The following is a 26888-nucleotide window of genomic DNA, read 5'->3' on the forward strand; positions in this document are numbered from 1 at the left end:
GTGGTGCAGTCAGGATATATAACTGAGTTGTGTCGATCTTTTGATCAAACAGCAACATGTTCTGTAGACGTTTTGTTGACTTCAAATATGAAAGTTGTAGTAGTGTTGGTAGGTGCTGTGACAGGGAAACTTGATTGATTCAACCTTAGTATTCTTGTCAGAAAATGGTACTCAGAGGTCAACTTTAGTTTGACAAAACTGTGATGTACTAGGGATGTTTATTTGTTCATTTGATTGGTAAAGTTCTATTTACTTTTAGAAAAGTTTCATATAACTGACTGTGCTGTATCTTCTTATTCTTCTTGTTAACTGCATAGATATGTTTTTACTGTAAAAGGAGGACATCAAGACACCGTGTGCAACGCACAGTGCCTATGTGTACTGTATGTTTACTGAAGCAGAACTGTATGATTGGTTCTGAAGATCTTTCAAGCTCAATGATTTGTTGGAGTATTTGGCCATCAACAAGTGAGGTTGATGCCATGCTTCATGCACATTATTTGCTGCTTTGTTTTCATTTACACATATATTTTGTTAGCATCTCCAATGCTTGCAAAATACTATAGAAGATCGAATTATTCACATGGACATTATTGAGACTTTTATCCATTATTAGTTCATTTACTCCTAGAGTTTTTTAGAAAGGAGTCACCCTCTGCTTTTATTGAAAGCATATAAGAGTACTTCATTTACTCCTAGATGACAGCACATGAAAACTATACTTTAGTTCTGGATAATAACAAATAAGACTTGTCAATTAGAAGCCCATTAACCTTATCTGCTTGTGTTTTGCTTCTATACACATGCTTATTTTGTTCGGAAAAAAATTACACATGTTCATATGACAGTTGGATATTGGCTAGATTATTTTTTGCTTTTCCCATAATTTCAGACAGCTGATCCTATTAACCTTATCTGTAAATGTTGAATTTAATTCCTCAATAGTAGAAACATGTTATTGCAACAGTAGGATATTAGTAGATTACTTTGCACTCTGCTTAGAATTTCATACGTTCTAGTATTTTATGATTATAGAGAAAATCATAAAATCACTTGTACTGTTAAAATGTATATGGTGAAAATTATTGGACGTCTTTAAATCGTCCATATAGCTCTGTAACTTCATGTAGGTACATGTACTAACAAAGTCAATGCATAGGCCTTGGGATAGATTGAAACTTTTAAACCTCAAATCACCATCCCATATTCTAACCAATTCCTTTTTCCTGGATCAAATCTTGAGGCACTCTAAAGGGCTAAGGTTGTTGCATATACCTTCATGTACAAGTGTTCTGCGTTAGACTAGCATTTTCGAAAACCTGCTCTATGTCTTATCAAGATTGGATGCTTATTTGTTATACCTTTTTATTGCGGTAAAGCTTTGACTGTTACTTTATTGGCAATTTTGCTGAGTTCATGATATTTGTTTCTCACAGGATGCTGGCCCTACAAATGACATTAAGGTGATTAATATTTGGTTTTGTAATTTGTTCGTGTTATTGAACATAATAGAACCTTTCCTATTTTTTCCAATATTAACTTCTTTGTAATGGTGGTCGCTGAGATATGGGTGGATCAATCAGCCAATGTGCTGTTACTCTTCTATTTTTGTTTTTCTCATTGTCAATGAAAATCTTATATTAGAAGCAAATTTCAAAAATAAATTTACTATGGGGATCGCATTTGTGTTTTGGATTTTTTTATTTTGGATGATTATTAATGGAGCAATCTGGCAGTAAATCCAGAGAAAAACAAGGCAACATTTGGAATCTTTTCTAGTTTTACAGGCCATGATTTCATTTCAAAATTGTTTGACATACTCTTTTGACATTTGGTCCATTTACAGGAAGCCTTCCGGCGTTTACCACTCCCATACACTAACCAAGAGTTCAATATTAACCCTATTAGTACACAGGATTTGGAAAATGAGAGGGATCCACCTCCGTATGTACATATAAAGCGCAGTATCCTTTGTTAGTTTTAACATTAATGTTCACAATTGTATATGGTGTCTCATATTTGTTAATTTGTGAGCTGTAACTTTTATTGCAGCAGCATCTGTTGTTTCCTTAATGAACTAAGATGTTTTTATTGTCAAGAATAAATGTGACAGTGATGCAATTGAAACTGGATGTGCCAACTGTGACCATGACTCGACCTGTGAAAGATGCCCCTGCAGGTACCAGCTGCTTGTCCCATTTCTTGTGCTGAAACCTGTCAGATGTTTGCCAATTGTTTGCCTGTAGTGTCAACTTTTTTACTAATGTTCCATTGAACACATATCATTAGCGCACTCCAACTGCTACACTTCTTGTGCCTGCTGGGCCAATTGTTTGCCTGTAGTGTCAATTTTTTTACTAATTATGTTCCATTGAACACATATCATTAGCGCACTCCAATTGCTACACTTCTTGTGCCTGCTGGAGTATTTGTCATTTGTAGTCTACAGACTGTTGTATTATGTCGTATGTGTAAATTTTTACCATCACATGCTGAAAACAGTTCACAAAATTAAGACTACTATTGCAGATGTTCATTGGTCAGCTGCTCTCAGGCTTGTCATTGCTCAGTTAAATGCTCCAACAAACCATTTCGCAGAGAGAAAATGATTGAGATCATTAAGGTAAGGCTTCAGTTTTCTCAGAAGGCATATAGTGCTTATTGATATTCATAGAGTACTTGCACGTACTCTATGTAAATATTTAAGTGTTATGTTATTTATCTACTGTTCTTGCTTGACATGAGATTCAGTTCTGCAACAATATAAGATATTTTACCCTGTTGTCTTTATTTAGCACAGCTTGTTTTTGTTTGGTGCATCTAATATTTTGGGCTAGCGAATAACTGCCTGATTGTGGTCTAATTCTGTAGACGCAGCAATGCGGATGGGGTGCTATTTCTCTGGAAACCATTGAGAAAGATGATTTTGTGATAGAGTTTGTTGGAGAAGGTACCAGCTCTCTTGTTTAGTTTGTTTAACTATTGGATGTAATTCATTCAGTCCTCTATTAATTGGCTATTCCATATGCTCTCTTGGACTTCACAGTAGAGCACTATTTACATGTGAAATTTCTTCACACGTGGCATGTCAATATGAATTTATGGGATTTTAACTGTGATGATTGTTTTAAACATATGGATACATATGGATTCATTGCTTATATTAGTTTTGAGGATACATATGGATTCATTTTAGCTTAATATCAAATTTACATATGGCCATATGGAAATAGTTTTAATATTTAACTCATATTGTAGAGTACAATACTTAAAATGTAAACCTGGGCGTTGTAAAGTACATCAAAATTTTGTGTCTGTTTCAGGTAGTCACCTAGCATGTTGCTAAATATCACTACAACAATTATGTAAGTTCAGCTTTGTCTAATTGTCTTAAACAGTATTTATGGAAGCAAGGGGATGTATCATCCAATGAATTATTTTCTGCTGTAGTTTTTGGCATGTTGCGACAATCTTTCAAACTTATGAATGACATGTTTGGATATATCTTATTGGGGCCCATTCCCTCGACTGCTGTGATTTCTGATGGTGTAATACTGGTTATTGAAATCCTTAATGTTACAAAAAAGGAAATATTTTCCTCATTTCCTGAATATGATGTTATTAACTTGAGAACTTTCCCTGTCTGTTAGAATTAAAAACTAATTGTTCTCTGCAAATGTATAATTGAAGTATGGCTTATATGAAAAGTAATGGTATTAATGACAATGCTAGATTTATGCTCAAAAGCCTACTTTCTTATTAATGACATCGTTTTTTGTAATTTGCCATCTCCTTTCAGTCATAGATGATGCAATGTGTGACGATAGGCTCCAGGACATGAGGCAGCGCAGAGATCAGAATTTCTACATGTGCAAAGTCAGCAAAGACTTTGTAATTGATGCAACGTTTAGAGGAAATGCTTGTCGCTTTCTTAACCACAGCTGCCAACCTAACTGTCGGCTGGAGAAATGGTAAGAATGTTTCACCCATCTTTTGTATGCTATATGCTGGCTTCTATAGTAATTCAGTAATTTGTTAGGGTTCTTTTTCTAGTTAAGTTGGCAACCGCTACTAACTTTTTATATAAAATATACAGTTTGATTCAACTATTTTTTTTATTGCCAGGCAAGTAAAAGGCAAGACAAGATTGGGTGTGTTTGCTTCAGAGGCTATTAAAGTAGGAATGCCCTTGACTTACAACTACAGGTACTTCAGACTTGCTCCCAATAATCCTCAAGGTTTCCAATTGTTTTTTTCCAGAACCAGAACTTCGGCTATTCGAGTAATGAGTAACCATTTTTTATTTTCACATGTGGACTGTTCAAATTTTTCACATGTGGGATTACTTGTCCCTTATATTATTTGTCATGCTACTGTTCAAGTTCATAATTCAAAACTGAAACACATATGTGGTTGCATTTATCCAAGTAGCACATGGTTGTGTGTTCTACTTATGCGCAGTCATGCTGTTGCTATGTTTTCTAAGTTGTCATTATTATAAATCGTTTTACTCAGTATGTCACAGGTTCATGTATTTGACAAATATGTAATAATCAGTTAGACAACAAATTAGATTGTAGAGCTATTAGTTAGAATCCACTGTCATTGGTAATTTACCTGGAATTGGTATGCCTGTGGTCATATTGCACAACAACTGTCGTCCACCCATGGCTGATGTTAAAGTTATGGATCCTTAGTGCAACTTTACGGCATTTCTTTATTACTACCGATTATACCTGTCGAAGAGCAACTTGATTTAGGCTGAGCTTATAATTGTCCCTACTTCCCCTATATTACTTCAGTTGAAAAATTGCTGTTAGAATCCACAGAATATATGCTCTTCTTTTGTTAAGAAAATAGTTCTTTGATGTATAATAGTTCTCTCCCGTTTTTGTAGATTCTCCACTTCTTTTGGTCCCGAGAAAGAATGTCTCTGCGGGGCTCCAAACTGTCGAGGGAAATTGTGATAGGTAAAGATTGATCAAGGAAGATGTACACTGTCAGAGGTATATAACAGGAAGGCCCAAAACAATGGGAAATAACAATGGAGTATATACTGAGGGTTGGTTAAGCACAAACTCTCTCCAGCTAGTTCAAAAAAAAAACGTAAACAGTCACGAGTGCTATCATTTTGTCTAACATGTAACATGATGAATCATAGACATAATATTAGTGTTTGGTAGTTACCACTATTAGATTCTTTAGCCTAGGATCACTTCTGTTCTGTTAAGAACAGGAGAGAGACATGAGAGGAGTAATTTTGTGGAGTGAAGCTAACAATGTATATTTCTATATTACACAAGCTTGGATACACATGAGGGGTACATGTCCTTTTGTAGGAATTTTAGGTCGGTGCTACAGTAACCGACATGTCAGCTAAATCAAAATCCAAATTTACTACTACTAGCAGCTGTCAACAGCTGCCTATAACTTAATGGCTAAGCAAAGTATATCTGACCCTACTGGTCAAAACAAAACAAAACTCATGGATTATCTCACAACCACCACCACTATTTCTTCTGATTTTACGATTTAGTCAGTGTTATCTGCTGTTCTTTCAACTGTACAGGTTTTACTCTGTAAATACTAAATACACAACGTATTCACGGTACTGAGGGACACGCTTGACAGCTTATCTGTCCTTTTTCCTCTATAATTTCAAAAAGTAAAATGTATGTGCTTCTTTCTTCGATCTAGTCTCAGTATAGTGAGCCACATGGTGTACTATCGAGAATAACTGGCATTCACTGGGTTAGTGACTTTGTCCCCGTGTGTGAGATGGTGCTTGAAATTGCCATGTGATTTCGCCTGTAACAGTCCAAATTTGCTTGTTTTGATCTGTACTATAGCCATTGTTTATCAACAGACATCCTTGTTTCAGTCTTCAGAAAAGGCACCAAAGGGGAATTGAGCAGCTAGTTACCTTTACAGGTCACAAAAGCAGTCAAAAATGACTGCGTGCCTCGCAACTTGCAACACATTCCCTACATACATGCTTGCACTGCAAAAGGTTGCCCTAGATCAGTGGACCGGAATACCAGAGGACTGCGATGCTGCATGTGCTCGTGTCACCAGATCAGCAGTAAGAACAGCAGCAGCAGGAAAAGAAAAAGAGGCCTGTGAAAAGAAGCAAAAGAGAAGCCATCCTTTTTCTTTACATCTTTTTTCCAGGGAAAAGGACGGCAGCTCCCATCAGAAACTACACACTGTGGTCTAAGCTCTAAAGCACCTAGTGGTAACTTTAATTCCAAACTGGCTCGCAACAAATATTACCCAACCCTCACTCAGTCACTCTCTACCTGTAATTTTTTTTCCAAGCACTCTGATCCTAGTCTGAACTTTGATGCTATGAATGATGAACTGGTTCTTCCCGGCAGCTGCTACCTCGGCCCTGACAGCTCCATCTCCTCGACCATGTCGATGGACCGCGCCTCGTCGCTGCTGAGGCTGCTGTCGTTGTCGTGGAAGTCGTTGAAGAAGACGGAGCCGTTGGAGTCGTTGCGGTTGTCGTAGCCGAGCGCGTCGTGGCACGGCGGCGCGGCCGGCCGGTTCGTGGCCTCCCACTTCTCGGCCAGGCCGTCGCCCTCCAGCATCCGGACCACCTCGGACATCTTGGGCCGGTGCGACGGCTGGAACTGCGTGCAGAGGAGCGCGACGTGCACCATCTCCGCCACCTCGATCCGGTCGTAGTGCGGGCCCAGGTCCTGGTCCACCAGCAGGTCCAGCATCTTCTCCTGATGCACCTTCCTCACCTGTTGTTGGGGAAACAAAACAAAGCAAGATTTAGCCAAGCACTTCGCCCCTAACAAGAATGCACCAACAATGTTCAATTGTTTTCCTACTGGTGTTCGCATGATCAAAGAATAGAGTAGCATTCAGAAATGCAGCTTTTAATTGGATGCCGAGTACAGTGCACAGTTTAAGTACAGGAAGAGTTGCATTCGAAAGGCTGCTCAGATAGATGATCAGCATTTAGGTGCAGCTCGATCAGGAGGAGCACGCATGGTTTATTGCAAGTACCCCAAGCTGGTACTTCCCAGTGCTTCCAACACCAGGGGAGGGTACACGGGTAGGGGACCAGAGTTTGGCTCAGTTATTGGCATTCAGATCGACCTGGGACGACATCCTGTGCCGCATCAGGTATCCAGATGCCGTCCTGGTCGATCAGTACTATACTCGCTAATGAATGCGCATGGCCGTGTGAGCATGCGGCATGAATGGATCTCTTTCTCTCTCCTAAACGATCACTAAGCTTGCATCGAAAACGACATGAATTCAAAAGCTTGCTAGCTTACCAAGTTTTGCATTGGACAGAGAAGTAACAGAAAGCAGTAGAGAGGCGTACGTACCCAGTCGAGCATGACGCCGCCCTTGTGGTTGTGCCCGGCGCCGGAGCCCTTGCCGAGCTCGAGCGCGCGCTGTCCCGTGACGAGCTCGAGCAGCAGGATCCCGAAGCCGAAGACGTCCGTCTTCTCCGACGACTGGCCCGTGGAGAGGTACTCGGGCGCGATGTGCCCCACGGTGCCCCGCACCGCGGTGGTGACGTGCGAGTCGCCGTGGTCCAGCAGCTTGGCGAGCCCGAAGTCGCCGACGACGGCCTCGAGGCGCTCGTCCAGCAGCACGTTGGCGGCCTTGACGTCCCGGTGGATGATCTTGGGGTCGCACTGCTCGTGCAGGTACAGCAGCCCCCGCGCCGCCCCCACCGCGATCCGCTTCCGCGCCGCCCAGTCCAGCGCCGGCTTCCCTGCAGCAGCGTCGTCAAGGCCGGCCGGCCGCCGGCGGGTCAATTAAATTAATTAATACCACGGCGCGGTGCGTGCTCGACGCGTCGGTGGCGTCGCGTGCGTGCACGTGGCTACGGCTGCGGGCAGCGGCGTACGGTACGGCGTGGCAAGAGAGGGAGATCGCCGACGTCACGTCACCGGCGTATCCCTGCCCTCGGGATCGACTGGCCGGCGAGCCCCAGAGGCCAGAGGCTCCTGGCCGCTGCAGGCCTGCCGCCTGCTGCTGCTACGTGTACAGTTGACATACGGAGCGAGAGATACGATGCGCACGGCCTACGACAGCACGGGTGTTTATAGACGAAGAACGTACCCCAGCTGCTGCCCGGTTGTTTGCAGGTGATGTGGACCAGCGGCCTCCTAGCTTGAGTGATGTTAAGGGGGGCTCGAGCTAGCAGTCAGTACTTATAGTAGGCAGCTGATAGCCAGCTGAGCAATGATGCCAACGAGTGCTGAGGATTTGCTTGGCACTGCCGCATGGGACACGCGGAGATGCAGGGCGGAACAGTGACCGGACGGGGCACACGGGCTCGGTGTTCGCGCTACGCAGGGAGCTACAGCGAGCTAGCTAGGTCCCCAGCCTGCCGGAACAAAAGAAGAAGCCGACATGCCCTTGGCTGTGCTGCTGTTCCAGCGGCGCCCCCACGCCTCCTGGTCCTCCTGGAGACCAGGACCACCATTTCCCCGAAGAAGCAGCCAGCGTTGCAGCCTATCAAGCAGCAACCCTGATCGACCTCCTGCCCCGTCATGAAGCATCGAGTGGGATGCCGGATTAGGACGGACACGCGTGCGCGCGAGCAAAACACCCGAGGCAACCCACGCGCGCGCGCGCGGTTACTCCTCCACAACCGGAGGGCTCGCCGCGTCGGTAATGCCATGCCCGTGGGGAACCGACCGCGCATTCACGCGGCCCCGGCGCGGACGGAAACCACGCGACGCGAGTGCAGGTGCAGGCGAGCGGTGTCGCGGCGCACGGCCGGCACGGGCGCGTCCGACCGGCGCGGGTACGGCGACGCCGACGACGGGCGCGGGCTGTTACGCGCGTCACGCCAGCCGTGGCGGCAGCGCCGGGCGATAAATGCACGCTGCCGCCGCCACGCTCGTCTAGTGGTCAGCGGGTGCGCGCGGTACTGGCGCGCTGCAACCAGGGTACCAGCACGCGCGGATACGCTACCGCGGGTTGTGCTTCGCGTCGCGCCGCGCGGTGGCGGGCGGGGTGGGGGCGGGCCGCGCGCGGCAGCGACGGCATGCGCCCGGGCAGCAGCGCAGGGTGGCAGCCGGGGATGCGGACAAATCGTGAGTGCGGTGGTGTTCTGGCCTGTGGTCTCCGCCCGCCCATGGCAGGCGCCCCCGCCGTGGTCCCCCGCGCGCGGCAGCGGCAGCGCCCCAAGTACAGGGGGCCGCGCGCGCGACCACGCCTGACTCCCCCTGGGTGGCGGGTACTGTGCACCTCCCCTCCCATGACTCCTGCGTGCACTTCCGCGCGCGGGGCCCGCACGGACCGACCGCCGGGACGGGCGGGCCCGCCGGCATGGCACGAACCTTGATGCGCCTCCTCCCTAAAGGTTCGCTACCGCTGGAACGCGTACGGTGAGCGGTGACGGTGGCGTACCTCGGAGGCGCGACGCGACGCTGCCGTTGGGCATGTAGGGGTAGACGAGGAGGCGCTCCCCGCCGGCGGCGCAGAAGCCGACGAGGCGGAGCAGGTGGCGGTGCACGGCGAGGCTGATCATCTCCACCTCCGTGCGGAACTGCGCCTCCCCGGACGCGCTGGCGGGGTCGTTCAGCCGCTTCACGGCCACCGTCGTGCCGTCGGGGAGCCGGCCGCGGTACACGTTCCCGAACCCGCCCTTGCCCAGGATGTGCTTTGCCGCGAACCCGTCCGTGGCGGCCTGCAGCTCGCGCAGCCCGAACTGGCGCACGTTCCCCAGCCGCGCCACCGCCACCCCGCCGCCGTCCTCCAGGTCGCGGCCGCCGCCCCGCTCTGCAACAACCATCCAAACACCACGCGTCCGCGGGGTCGTTTAATTTCTCATTCAGGGAGCTAGCGCCGCTGTCAGGGACGTTGGTGATGGGGACGTACCGAGGATGCCGAGGACGGAGGAGGGCCCCCCCGAGTGCCGGCGCTTCCGCCGCCAGAGGAAGCAAGACACGGCGAAGAGCACAAGGGAGGAGGCGCCCAGGCTTGTCCCTACGCCGATCGGCAGCCGCGCGCCAGCCTTTGACCTCCCCGCCGCCGCCGCCCCTGCACGCACACACAAGACCAAACGCTGATCCCCAGGCACGAGCAGACGCACACCATTCAGGCCAGACCGCGCCACCAGCTACAAGCCTACGCACACAACTGTTCCGGGCGCGCACGCCGCAAGCGGCGCTGCGACGGCGCCCCGCTCCGGCGGCACGATGTCTCCTCGACCGCTACACGGCGAAGCGAGAGCGCAGAGTCGCAGAAGCAGCAGCAGCGACGCGTGCATGCGCGCCCACGATCGACGCCACGCGCTCCGAGAAAGCGAGGAAAGCAAAGCGCCGAGCACGACGAGACAGGAGTGGGAGTGGCGGAATGGTCGAAGACAGAGACAGAGCCGCAGAGAGACAGGAACAGGAAGAGTGTGCTCACTGCTGCTGCTGCCGCCGCCCGGAGTGGATTCCAGCGGGAAGGGCACGGCGGCCGGCGCCTGCGCGGCGGCGCACTCCCCCGCGCCGGCGGCGTTGCTGCTGCTCCCGCATATCATCGGGTTGCCCACGATGCTGCACGCCACACGAACATTAAACAAACAAACAACCTTGGCATTAGATTCGATGCTACGACCACCACCACCACCACCATCATCATACAGTTCAGTTTCTTTATTTAAAAAAAAAGAAGAAGAAAGCAAAAGGTGATCAAACTAGTGTGGAATCGTGGATTAGGATAAGACGATCGACCGGGCTCCGGCGATCCATGCTTACTTGAACGTCCTTGTCGGGAAGACCGGGACGGGGCCAGTGAGGTTGTTGAAGGACAAGTCCCTGGGAACCAACGAGCAGACGCATTGGGTCAGTCACGGATTGAATTTCAATTTCGATATAAACCGCAAAAAAGGGAACGAAAGCTAAACATCGGCAAGGAATTGAGGAAGCCGATGGCTTCGACAAGACGCTCGCGTTCGTGCGTGGGTGAGGACGTACAGGAAGGAGAGCTGCGGGATCTTGGCCAGCGACGCGGGGAACGGCCCGGACAAGCTGTTGTTGTTCAGCCTCCTGCGGCGAAGAACGGACAGGATAACGAGCAAGCATGAGCAGCCATGGCCATGGCACTACTCGGAACGGGGATTGGGATCTTTTGGGAGGCTCTCACTCACAGGTACCGGAGGGTGGAGGCGCGGCCGAGCGTGTCCGGCACGCGGCCGGAGAAGCGGTTGTTGGAGAGGTCCAGCGTCTGCAGCCGCGGCAGCGCGCCCAGCTCCGGCGGCAGCCGGCCGGAGATGTTGTTGTTCTGCAGCAGCCTGGAAAAACCAAAGCGAGACGGGTCGGCAGCAGGCAGCGGATTCAGTGACGGTTCCCGTTCAAAATTTTCCTTCACCCCATGACGCACGACGGATGGACGGGTCGGCGAGGTGGTTTGGTTGCTTACACTTGCTCGAGATGGGTGAGGTTGGCGATCCTCCCGGATAGCGTCCCCGACAGGCCCTGGCTCGGCGCTCCCCTGAAACGTGAAGGCAAACGCATCGGTGTCAGCTGCAACTAGCCCGCCGGCCGGCCATTATTGCCAGGCTCTTCCTAGGGCTGCTCACGAGACGGCTGACGAGAGAGAGGCTGCTGAGCTTACAGGCCGATGACGAGGTTCTGGGCGGAGCAGGTGATCATGGCCCAGCTGCAGGGGTCGACGGAGTCCTGGTCCCAGTTGCCGAGCACGCCGTGCGGGTCGAGCAGCCCCTGCCGGATGGCGATCAGCGCCTGCACTGCACGCGGGAAAGCTCGAGGCCAAAGCTCGCAAATCAACCACCGGAAGTGCAGCTAGTGTCCCGAGCGAGTGTCGGCAAGGCGCCTGCGGCGTTACCTTCGGGGTTGAGGGGCTCGGAGGCGGAGCCGAGGGGCGGAGCCGAGGAGAGGAGGACGACGGCGAGGAGGGAGAGGAGGACGCCGCCGGAGGAGGCCATTGGGAGAGCCGGCCCTGGGGAACGGGAATGATGAGGGTGCGGTGCGAGAGGCGCCCGAGCGGGGAGGGGGAGGAAGAAAAGTGAGAGCTGGGCGGGCAGGGGAGGCAGGCGGCAGGGCATAGAGTGGAGCGGAGCGGGGTGGCTTTGGCGTCGACGCTTTTTCTCGTGTCATGCAAGAGGGGAGGGGGGAAAAGAGGGGAAAGAAAGCGAGGCCGGCCGGGGCGACGGATCGATGTGATGCCGATCGATGCGGGGCGGTCTGCAATTCTGCATGCCCACTCATCCCTTCGCCGTGGCATCTTTGGGTGGCAGCGACAGGGAAGGGGAAATGATCATGGACGCGAACCTGACGGGTGGGGCCCGGTGATGAGTCCGTGGGGCCCGCCGTGCAGTGGGTGCAGGGCTCTCGGCAAATGCCCGGTTTCTTTTCTTGGGTGTTACGTGCAGAGACATGCAGTGCGACTTGGGAGTTGGGAAGTGCAGGTGCCTGAAGACTGAGGAGTGAGGACCGGATGAGGAGGTCAGTGGGGTTGATGATGGCAATTAGGCCCCATGACCGTTCAGCCAAGATGATTCATGGAGTTGTTAATGCTATGAAACATAAAAGGTTAGATCCGATTGTCGGTTTACATCTAACTGCCAGAGGGCCCCGGGAGCCGTGCAGGGAATATCCGTCTCTAAGTACAGTTTGATCTGCAGCACTAGGTAAATCAGCAGGCAGCTCTAGTACACGCGATCCTTGAGACCTTGGCTACAGTCTACATGGAATGAGAGAGGGACTAGGAGTGGCATCCTGATTGAGCGATTTGGATCCTAGCCGGGAGCATTACGGCTAATAGGCCATGCGGCCCTGAGAGCATCTTCAGCAAATTACTTATCTCTCATATTTTATATATTTTCTCTCTTCATTACTAATAATATTTTTTTTATTTTTGGTAGTAGATGCTATAGCAAATTACTCACCTATATTTGAGCAAGAGAGAGAGGTGTTTTGGCGATTAAAAAATATTTTGATATTGGTGATGGAATTACACTACGCCAGAAGCCCTAATCTGAGACGCGCCCTAGGCAAAATGCTAGACGCGCAGGGGTCGCGTCCCGCATTACCGCGTCGCAGATAAAAAAGTAATCTGAGACGCGCCTCACGCGCGTCTCAGATTACCAAAACGCAAGACGCGCCTCACTTACGGCTCGTCTCGCCTTGGCTTCACACAGGCTTCCCTGGGAGCCAAATGCAAGACACGCTCTAGGCTAGGCGGGTCTCGCATTAGTCTAAGATGAGAGACGCGCCTCACTTACGGCGCGTCTCGCCTTGGCTTCACACAGGCTTCCCTGGGAGCAAAATGCGAGACGCGCTCTAGGCTAGGCGGGTCTCGCATTAGTCAAAGATGGGAGACGCGCCTCATTTACGGCGCGTCTCGCCTTGGCTTCACACAGGCACTCCTGGGAGCCAAATGCGAGATGCGCTCTAGGCTAGGCGGGTCTCGCATTAGTCACAGATGGGAGACGCGTCTCACTTACAGCGCGTCTCGCCTTGGCTTCACACAGGCGCCACTGGGAGCCAAATGCGAGACGCACTCTAGGCTAGACGGGTCTCGCATTAGTCACAGATGGGAGACGCGCCTCATTTACGGCTCGTCTCTCTTTGGCTTCACACAGGTGGTCCTGGGAGCCTATTGAGAGTCGCGCCCCAAGCGAGGCGTGTCTTGCATTAGTCTACCTCCAACAGGGGCCTTTTCTTTCCCCAGCTGCATCCTGGAACTAGCCAGGATTTGGCAGCTGCAATCAAATACCTGCAAAAGATTTCAATTCACAGAATTCACCGCAATCATCGCACGCATCCATACAATTCACATAGTGCGATACACACAAGGAAAGATGGTATTATATAACACATGTACAATCAATTAGCAACAATGATCGATAAGAACAATAGAGTACATGCAAAGCAAGTCTCTCAATCTAGCTCAATGTCGCGGGCCGTGCTATCGTGGATGGAACTCCCCCTTTGTGTTGACCACCTCCATCATGAGGAATCCCGCTAGCCTCTCTCGGATATCCTTCACGTTACCAAGCGTCGTTTGATTGAAATAATCATCTTCGTCCTTCGAAATATAATTACAAGCAGTTAGAATACAAGATGAAGACAGATTTTTTTTAATTATAACACGTGATAATTCTTACCGTGAAATCCGGTTTCTCTGCAACTAGAAGCATGTTGTGGCAAACATAGAACCCACATGAGTTACCCGAGGGTTGCCGTGTGCACTACATATCAAAGATAGATAGAAATTAGCATTTTGCGACACTTAGAACCAAGAAAACATCGTAATAGTAAAGCGATTTAGTTATAGTAGTTACCGTCCACGCGGTGTGATGTGTAAACGCAGCTTGACGTTGCTCTTTGTATCCTTCTTTGGCCCTAAGATGCCTGTCAAGAGACCTAAACACAGACATCCGGATATTATATTACAAATGCTTCTGAAATGGGCAAATGATAAAAAACTAAACCAAACAACAAACTTACTCGTCAAGGATTGAGATGACTAGAGAATAATCACGTATCTGAGGCGCGCCCGACTCATCTGATGGAATGCTCGAGTCAAGGTAGAAGACTTGCTTGCTCCTGACATTGATGATGAGTGTAACCCAATGGTTGCCTGGGTTGTACGGCACCACAATGTGCTCCTTGTCAGCATGTACTCCCATGCACTTCACCATGTACCTAACCAAGTTGAAATGGAAACAAGCGGTTACATGTGTTAAATGGAAACAAGTGACTACATGTGGCTACAAGTTGAAATGAAAACAAGTTTAATTGTTGCATGTGCGCACCTGACCAAGCTATCTCTAGCTGTCAGCATAAATGTCACCGTCATCAGCTGTGGGTCAATGTACCCACACTTCTTTCCGGTTCGACGCCTTGTCTCTTGTTGCATGTGCCTACACGATCCATATGAATTGAAATAGAAACGACTTAAATTGTTGAACGTATATCAAATGCATTGAAATGGAAACAAGTCTTAATCGACTTACAATGCAAAGCACCGAATGAGAGAAAGATCCAAAGCGTCGAGGTTGAAAAGGTCGAACAAATCGCTCCAGGCAACAATAAAGATGTTGCTGTTGCCCTCAAGCTGCAGAAAGTGCCGCTCTTCGTATGACACCATGATTTCCTCGGCTTGATTGACATTTTGCATGTAGTACTTGTGCAGGTCCATACAATATGGACCTGCTGCCCGAAGCTCAGATACACTAAGCAAGGCCTTTCCAACCCTGTACTTTGGATTCTCAGAAGTGTAAGCCCTTGTGACCGGTTGTTTTATCCGCTCCACCTTTTTCTTACCCTCTGAGATCTCCCGCTTCGTCGCCATCGGCCTACTCTGCTTCTTCCTCACAGGATTAGCCTTGCTTGGCTTCTTGGGAGCGGTAGCTGGCTCTGTCGGAACAGGTGGAGGGGGGGTAACCTGAGGCTGAGTAGGGACAGGAGGATGCGGTTCCGATAACGATTCCCGTGTATCCGGCAGCTGTGGGCATGGCTCAGAAAACGTCGGTGGCACTGCAGCACTCTGTGGCTGAGGTTGACTGGTCGGTACTGAATCTGCATCTGCTGGATCAATATGAATACCAGCTCTCCGCCACTGAACCCTTCTCGCAACTGCATCCCGCAAAGTGGTGGTCATGTCATCTGGTGGCACCTCCAGCTTGATATTCTTAGCAAACTCATGCACGTAGTCAATCTTGACCACAGCACAATCAGCCCTGACCTGCAACAACATCAACAACAACAACAAAGCCTTTAAATCTCAAGCAAGTTGTACATACCAAAAGAAAAAAAACAAAAAGAAATAGGAGAAAAGAAAAGAGAGGCAAAGACCAATGCACTGACCTGGACACCTTCAAGCTGGGACATACCGGGATACACAAGCCCGTTCCCGACCTCCATGAAAGATGAATCTCCGACCAGCTGCACGAGAAGACTGCATCGGGTCGGACGAGCCAAGCCATCTATCGTATCCGGCTCCACTGATGTAGGCACAATTGCCCTCTCTGTCCCTCTACTCTGAGAAGCACCCGCTGCAGTACAAGCGAAGCTGTCCCTTCTCTCTTCACTCATCGTACTCCCCGGCATATCAGGGAATGACAATCCCTGAGACTCGAAGATGGTCTTCAGCTCTCCAAACATCTCCATCTTCACCTGCGTTTTGATCTCATCTATGTCAACCTTTGATGAGGAGTCTCGAGTCCGCTTCCGGTATCTGCCTTTGTGTTCAGGGAACCCCTCCTTCCAGGTCAACTGACTGGAAACACCACGGACACGGCCCCGTTGCTCACGGGTTCCCAAAGCCCTGGTGAGCGCATCAAACTCCCTCACTCCTTCATTTGAACCTTGGCTGCTCTCCATCAAAGCCCTTTGAGCAACTTCCTCAGCGCTCGTGCTGTAGAAATTGATATTGCCATCCTCCGTGAGCTTTGACCTAGCACGCATAAATGGTGCCAGCCGTCCCTCAAACGATTCATAGGGATTCTCAATGCCCCTCGCTGCCAGCATCTCATCCTCCTGCTCCCACTTGCGTTGCTTTCCAGCATATCCCGCTGAGCCAAGGTGGTGGTCAAGCTCGTTCCGCGCTCGGAGACCCCGAAAATACTCACTTGACTGTTGGAACTCGGGAGTATTCCACTTTTCAACAAGCTCGTCCCAGGCTTCTTTGGTCAAGTCCGCATACTTGTCAAAAGGGTTCTCTTTCTTCTTCCAACACTTTAAAAGCCTGCACGACAAAACAATAAATCTGCATAAGTGACAGTAGATAATGAAAAAATATTAGTAAATGACAATAGTAAGTGACAACACTTTACTTGTTCTTGTAGCTCCTCCAGGCTTTAGAGATGATCTTCATAGCATGCTTCGTAGCCTTATCGTGCAACTCTATCGGATATTCAACATAGGGTTGAATATTGTTTTCGAAGATTCTCTTTTTGTCGTCCCAAGACAAGTCATCGAAATGTTCCAAGGTGAGTGGCACCCTTTGCCGGGCAGTGAGGCCACAAACCCGTGCTAATCTCACCAAGACTGACGATTCTTCGGGTGCTGCCTCAGAATTGAGCCGGCCACAACTTTTCACATCTGATGGCCACTTTGTCTGTGACCTTTTCTTTCTGCCAGCACCAGATGTGCTAGCTCCTGACTGTGACCGTGCCGGCCGTCCTGATGATGCTCTGTCATCTGTAGGTTGCTGCACACTGTCCTCACCGTCTGCAGCTTGCTGCACACTGTCCGGACCACTGGACATCGTGCTACATGAGAAAGAAAAAAAAAACAGATACAACCATAGAGTAAACGCTCCGAATCAGATACAACCATAGAGTAACCGCATGAATCCCATACCTAGGCCTAGACATGCTTAATGCTTTAGTGATACATATTCTCGCAAAGTAATCTCCATTTTTTGAAATATATGACTCAATCTTTGGTCATTAACCGCTCTTTTTTTTTATTTGGCTAGGTTGGTCTCTTTTTGCTCTTGATAATTTGATTTCAATTCTGTGTAGCAAAACATACTATGGGGGTGTTTGGATCCACCCCAAATGGCAAAAGGGCAAATGGTAAAATTTTTTGCTCCTGTCACATCAGATGTTTGGACGCTAATTAGAAGTATTAAATATAGTTTAATTAAAAAACTAATTACATAGATGAGGACTAAATGACGAGACGAATCTATTAAGTCTAATTAATCCATAATTAGCAAAATTACGGTAGCATTTGCTCTTTTGCACTTTGGGGTGTTTGGATCTACAAGTGCAAAAAAAGTGCAACAGAGCAAAAGTTTTGCACTTTCTCTTTCTCTTTCCCATTCATCCAAACAGGCCCTATGTGTGTCCATGGAAGATGTTTCTTGCCCTGGTACATCCATATGTAGGGTATGAACAGTGACTAATTAGAAAGGGGGAAAGCTCACCTACGGCGGCAGTGGACGACGCTACGGTGGCTTGGGGCGGCGCCGCGGGGCCGGGGACGACGGCGCGACGGCTCGGGGAAGGCTCGACGGCGGCGGCACTCGCGGGGACGGGAGCTCGGGCCCGGGGGGCGCCGATAGCGCGGAGCGGCGCTGCGGGGCCGGGGACGACGGCCGCGAGGGAGTGACGGTCTGGCTCAACGACGACGGGCGGCGCGAGACGACGGCGCGGCGGCGGGGAGCAGAGAACGGTTGTATCTGATTTGAAAATTTGACCTAAGTCCCAGAAGGCCGAGCGTCGCGTTCTAACCGGAGAATGCGCGACGCGCGCTACCCACGGCACGTCGCGCATTGGTGTGGGAATGGGCCCCGAGGGCTCACCCGTTCAATCTGTTCGTGGTCAAATGCGAGACGCGCGTTACCTACGGCGCGTCGCGCATGATGATATGCGCGACGAGCCGTAGGTAGAGCGCGTCTCGCATTTGAGGCCCCCGAGATGGTTGCCTGATCAGGCGCGCGTTGGGAGGGGATTTTGTCCCACCTCGCCAACGCAAGGCGAGTGCGTCCAGCTTATAAGCTTGGGCGGTCTTCGCCGTTTCGAATTTACCATACATGTACCTTTGAGCCGCAGTTTCCTCTCTTTGCCCATGCTGGCGGTGTGGGTCTGGGGCCCGAGGGCTCCCTTGCCGGTCGAACCCGTTCAATCTGTTCGTGGTACCCTGCGGGTTGAGCCCGGTGGCCCCGGACCCCCTACCGGGGTGTAACTTTTTTTTGTTGCCTCTCTGAGGCACAAGTGTTTTCCGCCCGGACCCCCTTATAGAACCGGAAAAATAATTGCAGATACCGGGGAATGCGCGACGCGCGCTACCCACGGCACGTCGCGCATTGGTGTGGGAATGGGCCCCGAGGGCTCACCAGTTCAATCTGTTCGTGGTCTTATGCGCGACACGCGTTACCTACGGCGCGTCGCGCATGATGATATGCGCGACGAGCCGTAGGTAGCGCGCGTCTCGCATTTGAGGCCCCCGAGATGGTTGCCTGATCAGGCGCGCGTTGGGAGGGGATTTTGTCCCACCTCGCCAACGCAAGGCGAGTGCGTCCAGCTTATAAGCTTGGGCGGTCTTCGCCGTTTCGAATTTACCATACATGTACCTTTGAGCCGCAGTTTCCTCTCTTTGCCCATGCTGGCGGTGTGGGTTTGGGGCCCGAGGGCTCCCTTGCCGGTCGAACCCGTTCAATCTGTTCGTGGTACCCTGCGGGTTGAGCCTGGTGGCCCCGGACCCCCTACCGGGGTGTAACTTTTTTTTTGTTGCCTCTCTGAGGCACAAGTGTTTTCCGCCCGGACCCCCTTATAGAACCGGAAAAATAATTGCAGATACCGGGGAATGCGCGACGCGCGCTACCCACGGCACGTCGCGCATTGGTGTGGGAATGGGCCCCGAGGGCTCACCCGTTCAATCTGTTCGTGGTCTTATGCGCGACACGCGTTACCTACGGCGCGTCGCGCATGATGATATGCGCGACGAGCCGTAGGTAGCGCGCGTCTCGCATTTGATGCCCAGGGTCCCTGGGTTCCTCCCGGAGTAGGTATATGAGCGACGCGCCGTAGGTAACGCGCGTCTCGCCTTTCTTGTTGAGTTCCAGAACTGAATGTCCAGAACAATTAAAGTCACAACCATTCAGTTCTAAAACTGAAAATTCACACATATTGATATCTCACAAATATGAATTCGTACTTCACAAATATTCACACATTATCATATCTCACAAAGGCACAATTAAAGTCACACTTTTACCATATTTCACAAAGGAACAATTAAAGTCACACAATTCCCATACTTGACAAAGGAACAATTAATATACATTGTGTGCCCAATCATTTTGCTACTTTCCGTTGATCCCTTGGTTTTTTGAAATTCTTGACTTTTTCTTTATGGTCGTTGCGCAAGTAGGGAGTTTCGTTGGCCGATGGTATTCTTGGCTTGATCATTGAGGTGGCGAAAGGAGGTATCTCATCAAACTGATCGAACTCTTCCTCGTCGACCGCATTCTCAACACCGACGATTCGCCGTTTTCCAGGTATAACCACCTTGAGTCTTTTGTTTGTGGTGTCGGAAACATAGAACACTTGAGCCACATGTTGTGCGAGGACGAAAGGGTCCGTCTTGTATCCGTGACGGCTAAGATCGACACTAACGAACCCGTACTTGTCTTTTTGTACACCTCTATTTGCATCAACCCAATTGCAACGGAAAAGAGCAATTTTAAAACCGTGAAAGTCAAGCTCCCATATCTCTTGTATTTGACCATAGTACGCAGTTTTGTCCTCTCCGTTAACATCGTAAGTATCAACACGTACACCACTATTCTGATACATGCTTTTCTTATCTTGTCGTTCGGTGTAGAACGTGTATCCATTTATGTCATACCCTTGGTATGTCATAACGGTGAATATAGGACCAAGAGCCAAAATTTTGAGTTGTTCACTTATAGGAGTATCTGATCGTGAAATTCGATTCCGGAGCCAACCACAGAATTTGTTCATGTGTTCCTTTGCTAACCATGATTCACTGTGTACAGGATTCTCTCTAAGCAACAGCTCCTTGTGCTCATCGAAATACTCAGACACAATGTCCATTTGTTGCAACACGTGGAAATGAGCCCTATGAAATAAATCTCGATCTGGAATTATAGCCTTCTTCCCGATCGTCCCCGTGCCTGTGAGCCTCCCCTCATGACGAGACTTGGGAACACCAACCGGGTTACTCGGGTCAGCGTAGTTTAGAGCCCACTCAATGGCTTCCTCTGTACAATATCCTTGTACCATGCTGCCCTCGGGGAAAGCTCGATTTCTTACTAGTGACTTCAAGATGCCGTTGAATCTCTCGTACGCATACATCTGGTGAAGGAACACAGGACCAAGTAGCTTTATCTCCTTGATAAGATGGCCCGTGAAATGAAGGCTGATATCGAAAAAGGCAGGTGGAAAATACATCTCAAGAACGCACAAAGTTTCATAGTGCTTCTTTTCCAATGACTCAAGATCTTCTTCACTTAGAACCTTTTGACCAATTGCATTAAAGAAAAAGCACAGGTTCATAATAGCCTCCCGAACATTGACCGGTAGGATATTCCGAATTCCTACGGCAATCATCTGCGTCAGCAATACATGGTAATCATGAGACTTTATGCCGGGAGATAGCTTTAGATCAGGCATTGATACAAGCTTCGAGACGTTGGTTGAGTAGCCAGTTGGAACTTTCACACTTTTCAAGAACTCGCAAAACTCCTTCTTCTCATTCTTTGACAGGGTGATGCATGATGTGGGCAGCTCCATTCCTTTAACGGAGTCATCATTGAGCCACAACTCTTCTCTAATTTTCATTTTCTTCAGATCAGCTCGTGCATGTGCGTGATCTTTCGTTTTTCCGTCCATGTTAAGCAATGTGCCGAGAAGGCTCTCACAGACATTCTTCTCCACGTGCATCACATCAATAGAGTGATGGATGTATAAGTCCTTCCAATACGGTAGCTCCCAGAAAATCGACTGCTTCTTCCACATGTCATCTTCTTCAACAACGACCTTCTTGCCCCTCTTGCCTTTCTTCTCTCCTTTCCGCTTACCGAGGACAACATGGACATTCTTAACCATTTCGTAGACATCATGACCTGAGAAATGCGGAGGAGGACGCCTCTTCTCGGCCTTACCGTTGAAGTGATCACACATGTTCCGGAATGGGTGTTTCATTCCAAGGTAGCGTCTATGTCCCATGTACACTATTTTTTTGACTCACTCAAGTACTCAGAGTCTGTCTCTCTCAAACAATGTGGGCACCCGCAACCTACTTTCTTGCTCTGTCCGGACAAGTTCCGTGCCGCTGGAGAGTCACTGATAGTCGCGAACAAAATGGCTCGAAGCTGAAAGTACTCACGCTTGTACTCATCCCAGACCTCCACTCCTTCACACCACAGCAACTTCAGATCGTCAACCAAAGGACTGAAATAAGTGTCGATGTCATTACCAGGTTGATGTGGCCCCGGTATCAAGCCCGACAGCATAATGTACTTCCGTTTGTTACACAACCAAGGTGGAAGGTTGTATATCGTCAGAACAATTGGCCAGGTGCTATGTGTGCTATTGTTCATGAATGGGTTCATGCCATCTGTGCTCATTGCAATTCTAATATTCCTCGGATCTTCCGCAAATTTAGGATATCGCAAATCTATGTTCCGCCATTGTGTGGCATCAGCAGGATGTCTTATCAACCCGTCCACCTTATGCTTCTCCTTGTGCCATCGCAACAATTCTGACTCCTTTTTGTTTGCAAACCAGCGCACCAATCGTGGAACAATTGGAAAGTACCAAAACACCTTTTTAGGTCCGCCCTTTGTTCTGTTGCAGTCCTCATCATCACCACCATCTTTTCTACGGTTGAATCGATCGAGTCCACAAACAGGGCACTTCTCAAGGTCCTGATAATTCGAGCCACGATAGAGAATGCAATCATTCTTGCACGCATGGATCTTTTCCCACCTCCAATCCCAACGGGCAGATAATCTGTTTGGCCTCATAAACGGTCTCAGGGACGGTGTTGCCTTGTGGAAGCATGTCCTTAAGGAGTGCTAACAACTCCTTGAAACTGCCATCACTCCATCCGTGGATTGCTTTCAACTGGAAAAGCTTCACCATCGCAAATAGCCTTGAGTATTTCAATCCACAACCAGGATAGAAAGGTTTCTTAGAGTCTTCGATCATCCTCTTGTACTTTCCGAATTCGGCTCCTTTGAACTCATCGTCGCCGTGTCTGTCAGCATTGCAAACCATCTCCTCTATGTTATCAACCTGTCAAGCCAGACATGAAAAGTCATATTAGCACGACCTTATTATTCTAATTGTAAGCTTTATTATGGAGCCGGGTTTGAGTACTACCTGTTCCATGATGTCGGCATTGCTCAACCCTAGTATATCCGCCTCATCCACATCGTCGTCCTCTTCTTCGACAACACTATGGACCTCCCTCTCCACATAGGAATCCCTACTCTCTGCTTCATTAAGTCCTTCTTCACCGTGTTTATTCCAACATCGATAATCCCCATGAATCCACGTTTGATCAAGTGTGATTTCAACACGTGCTCTTGAAGATATCGCTTCTTATTTTTGCAATTTTTGCATGGGCAATAGAGATACTGTATACCATTGTCCACCATATCTTTCTTCGCGTTCTTAATGAAGGCTTCAACACCATCCATAAAGTCCTTGCAAAGGCGTGGACCATACATCCAACGCCGATACGACATCTATATAGAATATGAAATCAAAACGTTAGGATTCTCATAGTTTGGGGCCATGCACAACTAGTGTTTAAGTTCAAATATTGTTAGCAAGCATGGAATTATTGCTTGCTTGGAAGTGTAGTTCTGCGAAATATTATTCTGCATGTAGAATCTGTGGTTTATAATTTTTTAGATGATGGAATAAAATTTATTATCCCAGCTTCTGTATCTTGACGTGTCATCTACGATATAATACATGCAGGCAAGAGGCAATATTAATTAGAGACACGAACTCTTACAAGACAAACCATAGCCAGTAAGGTCATATGTGGAGCCAAATATTGGCAATGATGCAAGAATGTAAAAATATTTTAAGATCTTCATCTTTACTTTTCATGCTATATGATTTATCTCGGATTTATTTAGTATTAGATGCTCTTAACGTCTGAAGACAATCATGGAAAAATCTTGGTGTATTTTCGACATAAGTTATAATGCCCTATTCTAGCCATAAAAGTTTGAACTTAGAACTTAATTATTACATGGTGAACCAAAAGAATCGATATCATATCGGAGTTACCTTGCCACTGCCCCGCGAACACGACAGCAAGAAGAGGCTCGATCGTGCTCCAGCCGCCCGCCGCGAGACGCTCCCCACGAGATCTCCACCGCCCCGCCGCGGCAGATCCACCCAGCCGCACATCCGCCAGCACCACTTTCCCCAGATCCACCCAGCTGCACCACCAAAGTATCAGACTGCAAGTTCGGATAGCTTGTTCGGACCTCCAGACCCCCAGGCGGGTCTTGTCTGAGGTGGAACAAATGCAAGACGCCCATGATCTGAGACTAGCCTTGCAGTCGCGCGTCTCCCATCCTCATGATCTGAGACGTACAGTCCAAAGGCGCGTCTCCCATCTGATGATCTGAGACGAGCCTTCCAGTGACGCGTCTCCAGACCCCCAGGCGGGTCTTGTCTGAGGTGGGAACAAATGCAAGACGCCCATGATCTGAGACGAGCCTTCAGTTGCGCGTCTCCCATCCTCATGATCTGAGACGACCGTCCAAAAGCTCGTCTCCCATCTCATGATCTGAGACGAGCCTGCAGTAAGCGCGTCTCCCATCCTCATGATCTGAGACGTTCCGTCCAAAGGCGCGTCTCCCATCTGATGATCTGAGACGAGCCTTCCAGTGACGCGTCTCCAGACCCCCAGGCGGGTCTTGTCTGAGGTGGGAACAAATGCAAGACGCCCATGATCTGAGACGAGCCTTGCAGTTGCGCGTCTCCCATCCTCATGATCTGAGACGGTCCGTCCAAAAGCTCGTCTCCCATCTCATGATCTGAGACGAGCCTTCCAGTGACGCGTCTCCCATTGTCTCAGTAAAGTAAAGCGAGACGTGTCCCGGCTATTTATCGAAAGAAAATTATAGTCACGAGATGTACTGCTGAACGAGATGACCACGGCTGAAATCCCCCTCCCCAGCGTCCCGGAGACCGAGGACCTCGCCACCCGCCAAAATCCCCCTCCCAGCGCCGGAGACCGCGGCGCTCGGCATCACCCTCCTCGGCGCATCCTCCGAGACCGCCGCGCTCCCGGAGTGCACCGCTTCGGAGATCACAGCGGTCGCCACCGGCAGATCTGCGGCGCCTCCTCCAACGGGCTTCTGCACCACCAGCCGCAGATCTGCGACACGGGGACCGCAGCTCCCTTCACCACCAACATCCCCGGGCTTCTCCACCACCAGCCGCAGATCTGCGACACCGGGACCACAACGCCCTTCACCACCAACATCCCCCGCACATAAGGATCGGGTACCTCCCATTGTTGAATGTATTTGTTGGAATCGTCGCATTCTGCCTGAATCTGCATCAGCAAACCCACGGAGGAAGCTTCTCTTTGTTTGCTTTAGTGGTAGTACTCTATCGATTTCTATTGTCTCACGAAACCCACGAAACACGAGCTGGCCCAGGATGAAATTTCCGAGCTGGTCGAAGCTGTTTAGCTGCTTTGGCGGCTGCCTCCCCTGCAGCGACTGTTCAGTCACCCTAAACTGCTGTGGCTCGGGGAACAACAACGTTTACAAGGGGGAGGACGGTGATTCAGCTCGCGAAGCTGCTAGCGCTCGTAAGCCAGCGCCATTGCCTGATTTAATATCTATCTAATAATTAATATCGATGTAATAATAATTGCTGGATTTAGCTAGACATTGTAATGCTGGATTTAGCTAGACATTGTAATGTATTGTGAGATTATTTGTATTTCAGACATTGTAATGTATTGCTGGATTTACTAATGTAATGTAATGTAAGCCGGTTCGTTCGGTTTCAAGGGATTGATTCCATGTAATATGTATTGTACGCTACAGACGCGCCACTGCCACCCCCCCCCCCCGATCAATGCGAGACGAGCCTTACTAAGGCCCGTCTCGCATTACTTGTCAACGATTTTTATAAAGCCACAGAAATTAATGCGCGACGAGCCTTAGTAAGGCGCGTCTCTCATTACTTTCTGTGGCTTTATAAAATGATCGGAGACAAGCCCTCCCACGGCGCGTCTCGCATCAAATGCGAGACGCGCCGTGGGAGGGCTTGATGCGAGACGCGCCGTGGGAGGGCTTGTCTCCGATCATTTTATAAAGCCACAGAAAGTAATGAGAGACGCGCCTTACTAAGGCTCGTCGCGCATTAATTTCTGTGGCTTTATAAAAATCGTTGACAAGTAATGCGAGACGGGCCTTAGTAAGGCGCATCTCAGATCTTAAAATGATCGGAGACTTGCCCTACCACGGCCCGTCTGGCATTTGTCTCTTACCCTCCCCCACCCCACGCAGCGCCGCGCCCGCATTTTTAGCGCGTCTTTCTTTCTGTAATCTGCGACGTGCCCTTAGAGGCTTGTCTCAGATTGCTTGCTCCTATTTGCTGTTTTGGCGTAGTGTTAGTAATTTACCGAAGCACCTTTTGTTACCAAAAAGGTATTGTTTAGATATTAGAAAGAGGAAGATGCTCTGAGCTGTCGTGTCATCGGTGCGAGTTCTTCATGTTCAGGCCCCGTCCGTCCAATCGAAACACGCGGGGGTAGAACCGCCGTGATTCCCACAGGGCGACGACGACAACCGCAACGCAGCCCATGCTACTCCGGGCTCTACTACTCTACTTCTACTTGCAGTGCAGCTTCCGAACGATGCAACTGGCCGTGATTTCTTCCTCATGGTTCTGGTGGTGAGAGTCAGGGAGGCCAACTGCCAACTGGCCGGCCTCCTTCTCAGAGAGAGGGGAGGGACAAATCAGCACGGTGCTGCTTGAGTCGCGCGTCAGAGCCTCAGAGGACAGGGTCCCGCGCGCAGGGCCCCGGGGGTATCCTTCCTTCCCCTCCCTCCCTCGCGCTGTGTCTCTCTCTCTCTCCCTCTCTCCATGGCGGGACGGGAAGGGAAAGCGTCAGGCACTGGCATGTGGCCCAGCGAAGGTATCTCGGTCCCGCGTGCAGCGACAGAGGGTTCACGGGCTCACGGCCCACGTGGCGTCGAGTACACCGGGTCAAAAGACAGGATCGGCCCGGTAAGCCCTGACCGCCTCTGAGCAGCTTGCAGCTGCGTGCCGCGCTGCAGCCCGGTAAGACTGACGGTGGAATGCTAGTAGCCTAGTAGCACTGGCGGTTGCAGCTGCGTCTCGCTCCTCTCGGCACCACGGGAAGTTGTGATGGGAACGCGGCCTCCGTTTCAGCGCACGGCGTACGCGGCGGCGG

At 49.6% G+C, this 26888-nt stretch overlaps 3 protein-coding genes across 3 annotated transcripts; 1 reads left to right on the plus strand and 2 right to left on the minus strand.

Moving 5' to 3' along the window:
- Window positions 1-370: 370 nt before the first annotated feature.
- Window positions 371-5025, plus strand: LOC112896275 (histone-lysine N-methyltransferase ASHR3-like). The gene is made up of 9 exons (XM_025964200.1): window positions 371-473; window positions 1437-1463; window positions 1847-1964; window positions 2083-2179; window positions 2530-2623; window positions 2872-2950; window positions 3800-3971; window positions 4126-4206; window positions 4898-5025. The coding sequence occupies exons 1-9, from the start codon at window positions 375-377 to the stop codon at window positions 4965-4967; spliced, it is 837 nt and encodes a 278-aa protein (XP_025819985.1). The 5' UTR covers window positions 371-374; the 3' UTR covers window positions 4968-5025.
- Window positions 5026-6099: 1074 nt separating this feature from the next.
- Window positions 6100-12023, minus strand: LOC112896361 (probable LRR receptor-like serine/threonine-protein kinase At2g23950). The gene is made up of 11 exons (XM_025964302.1): window positions 11821-12023; window positions 11590-11722; window positions 11395-11466; window positions 11123-11266; window positions 10950-11021; window positions 10731-10790; window positions 10399-10529; window positions 9865-10026; window positions 9394-9765; window positions 7350-7744; window positions 6100-6752 (listed from the first exon to the last, which is right to left on the minus strand). Exons 1-11 carry the CDS (start codon window positions 11918-11920, stop codon window positions 6381-6383), a joined length of 2013 nt encoding a protein of 670 aa, XP_025820087.1. The 5' UTR covers window positions 11921-12023; the 3' UTR covers window positions 6100-6380.
- A 2786-nt stretch (window positions 12024-14809) lies between these two features.
- On the minus strand, window positions 14810-16112 carry LOC112898296. Its single transcript, XM_025966647.1, has 3 exons — window positions 15810-16112; window positions 15031-15687; window positions 14810-14863 (listed from the first exon to the last, which is right to left on the minus strand). Exons 1-3 carry the CDS (start codon window positions 16110-16112, stop codon window positions 14810-14812), a joined length of 1014 nt encoding a protein of 337 aa, XP_025822432.1.
- Window positions 16113-26888: the final 10776 nt, after the last annotated feature.

Source organism: Panicum hallii, chromosome 6, assembly GCF_002211085.1.
Source record: "Panicum hallii strain FIL2 chromosome 6, PHallii_v3.1, whole genome shotgun sequence".
NCBI classification, from domain to species: Eukaryota; Viridiplantae; Streptophyta; class Magnoliopsida; order Poales; family Poaceae; genus Panicum; species Panicum hallii.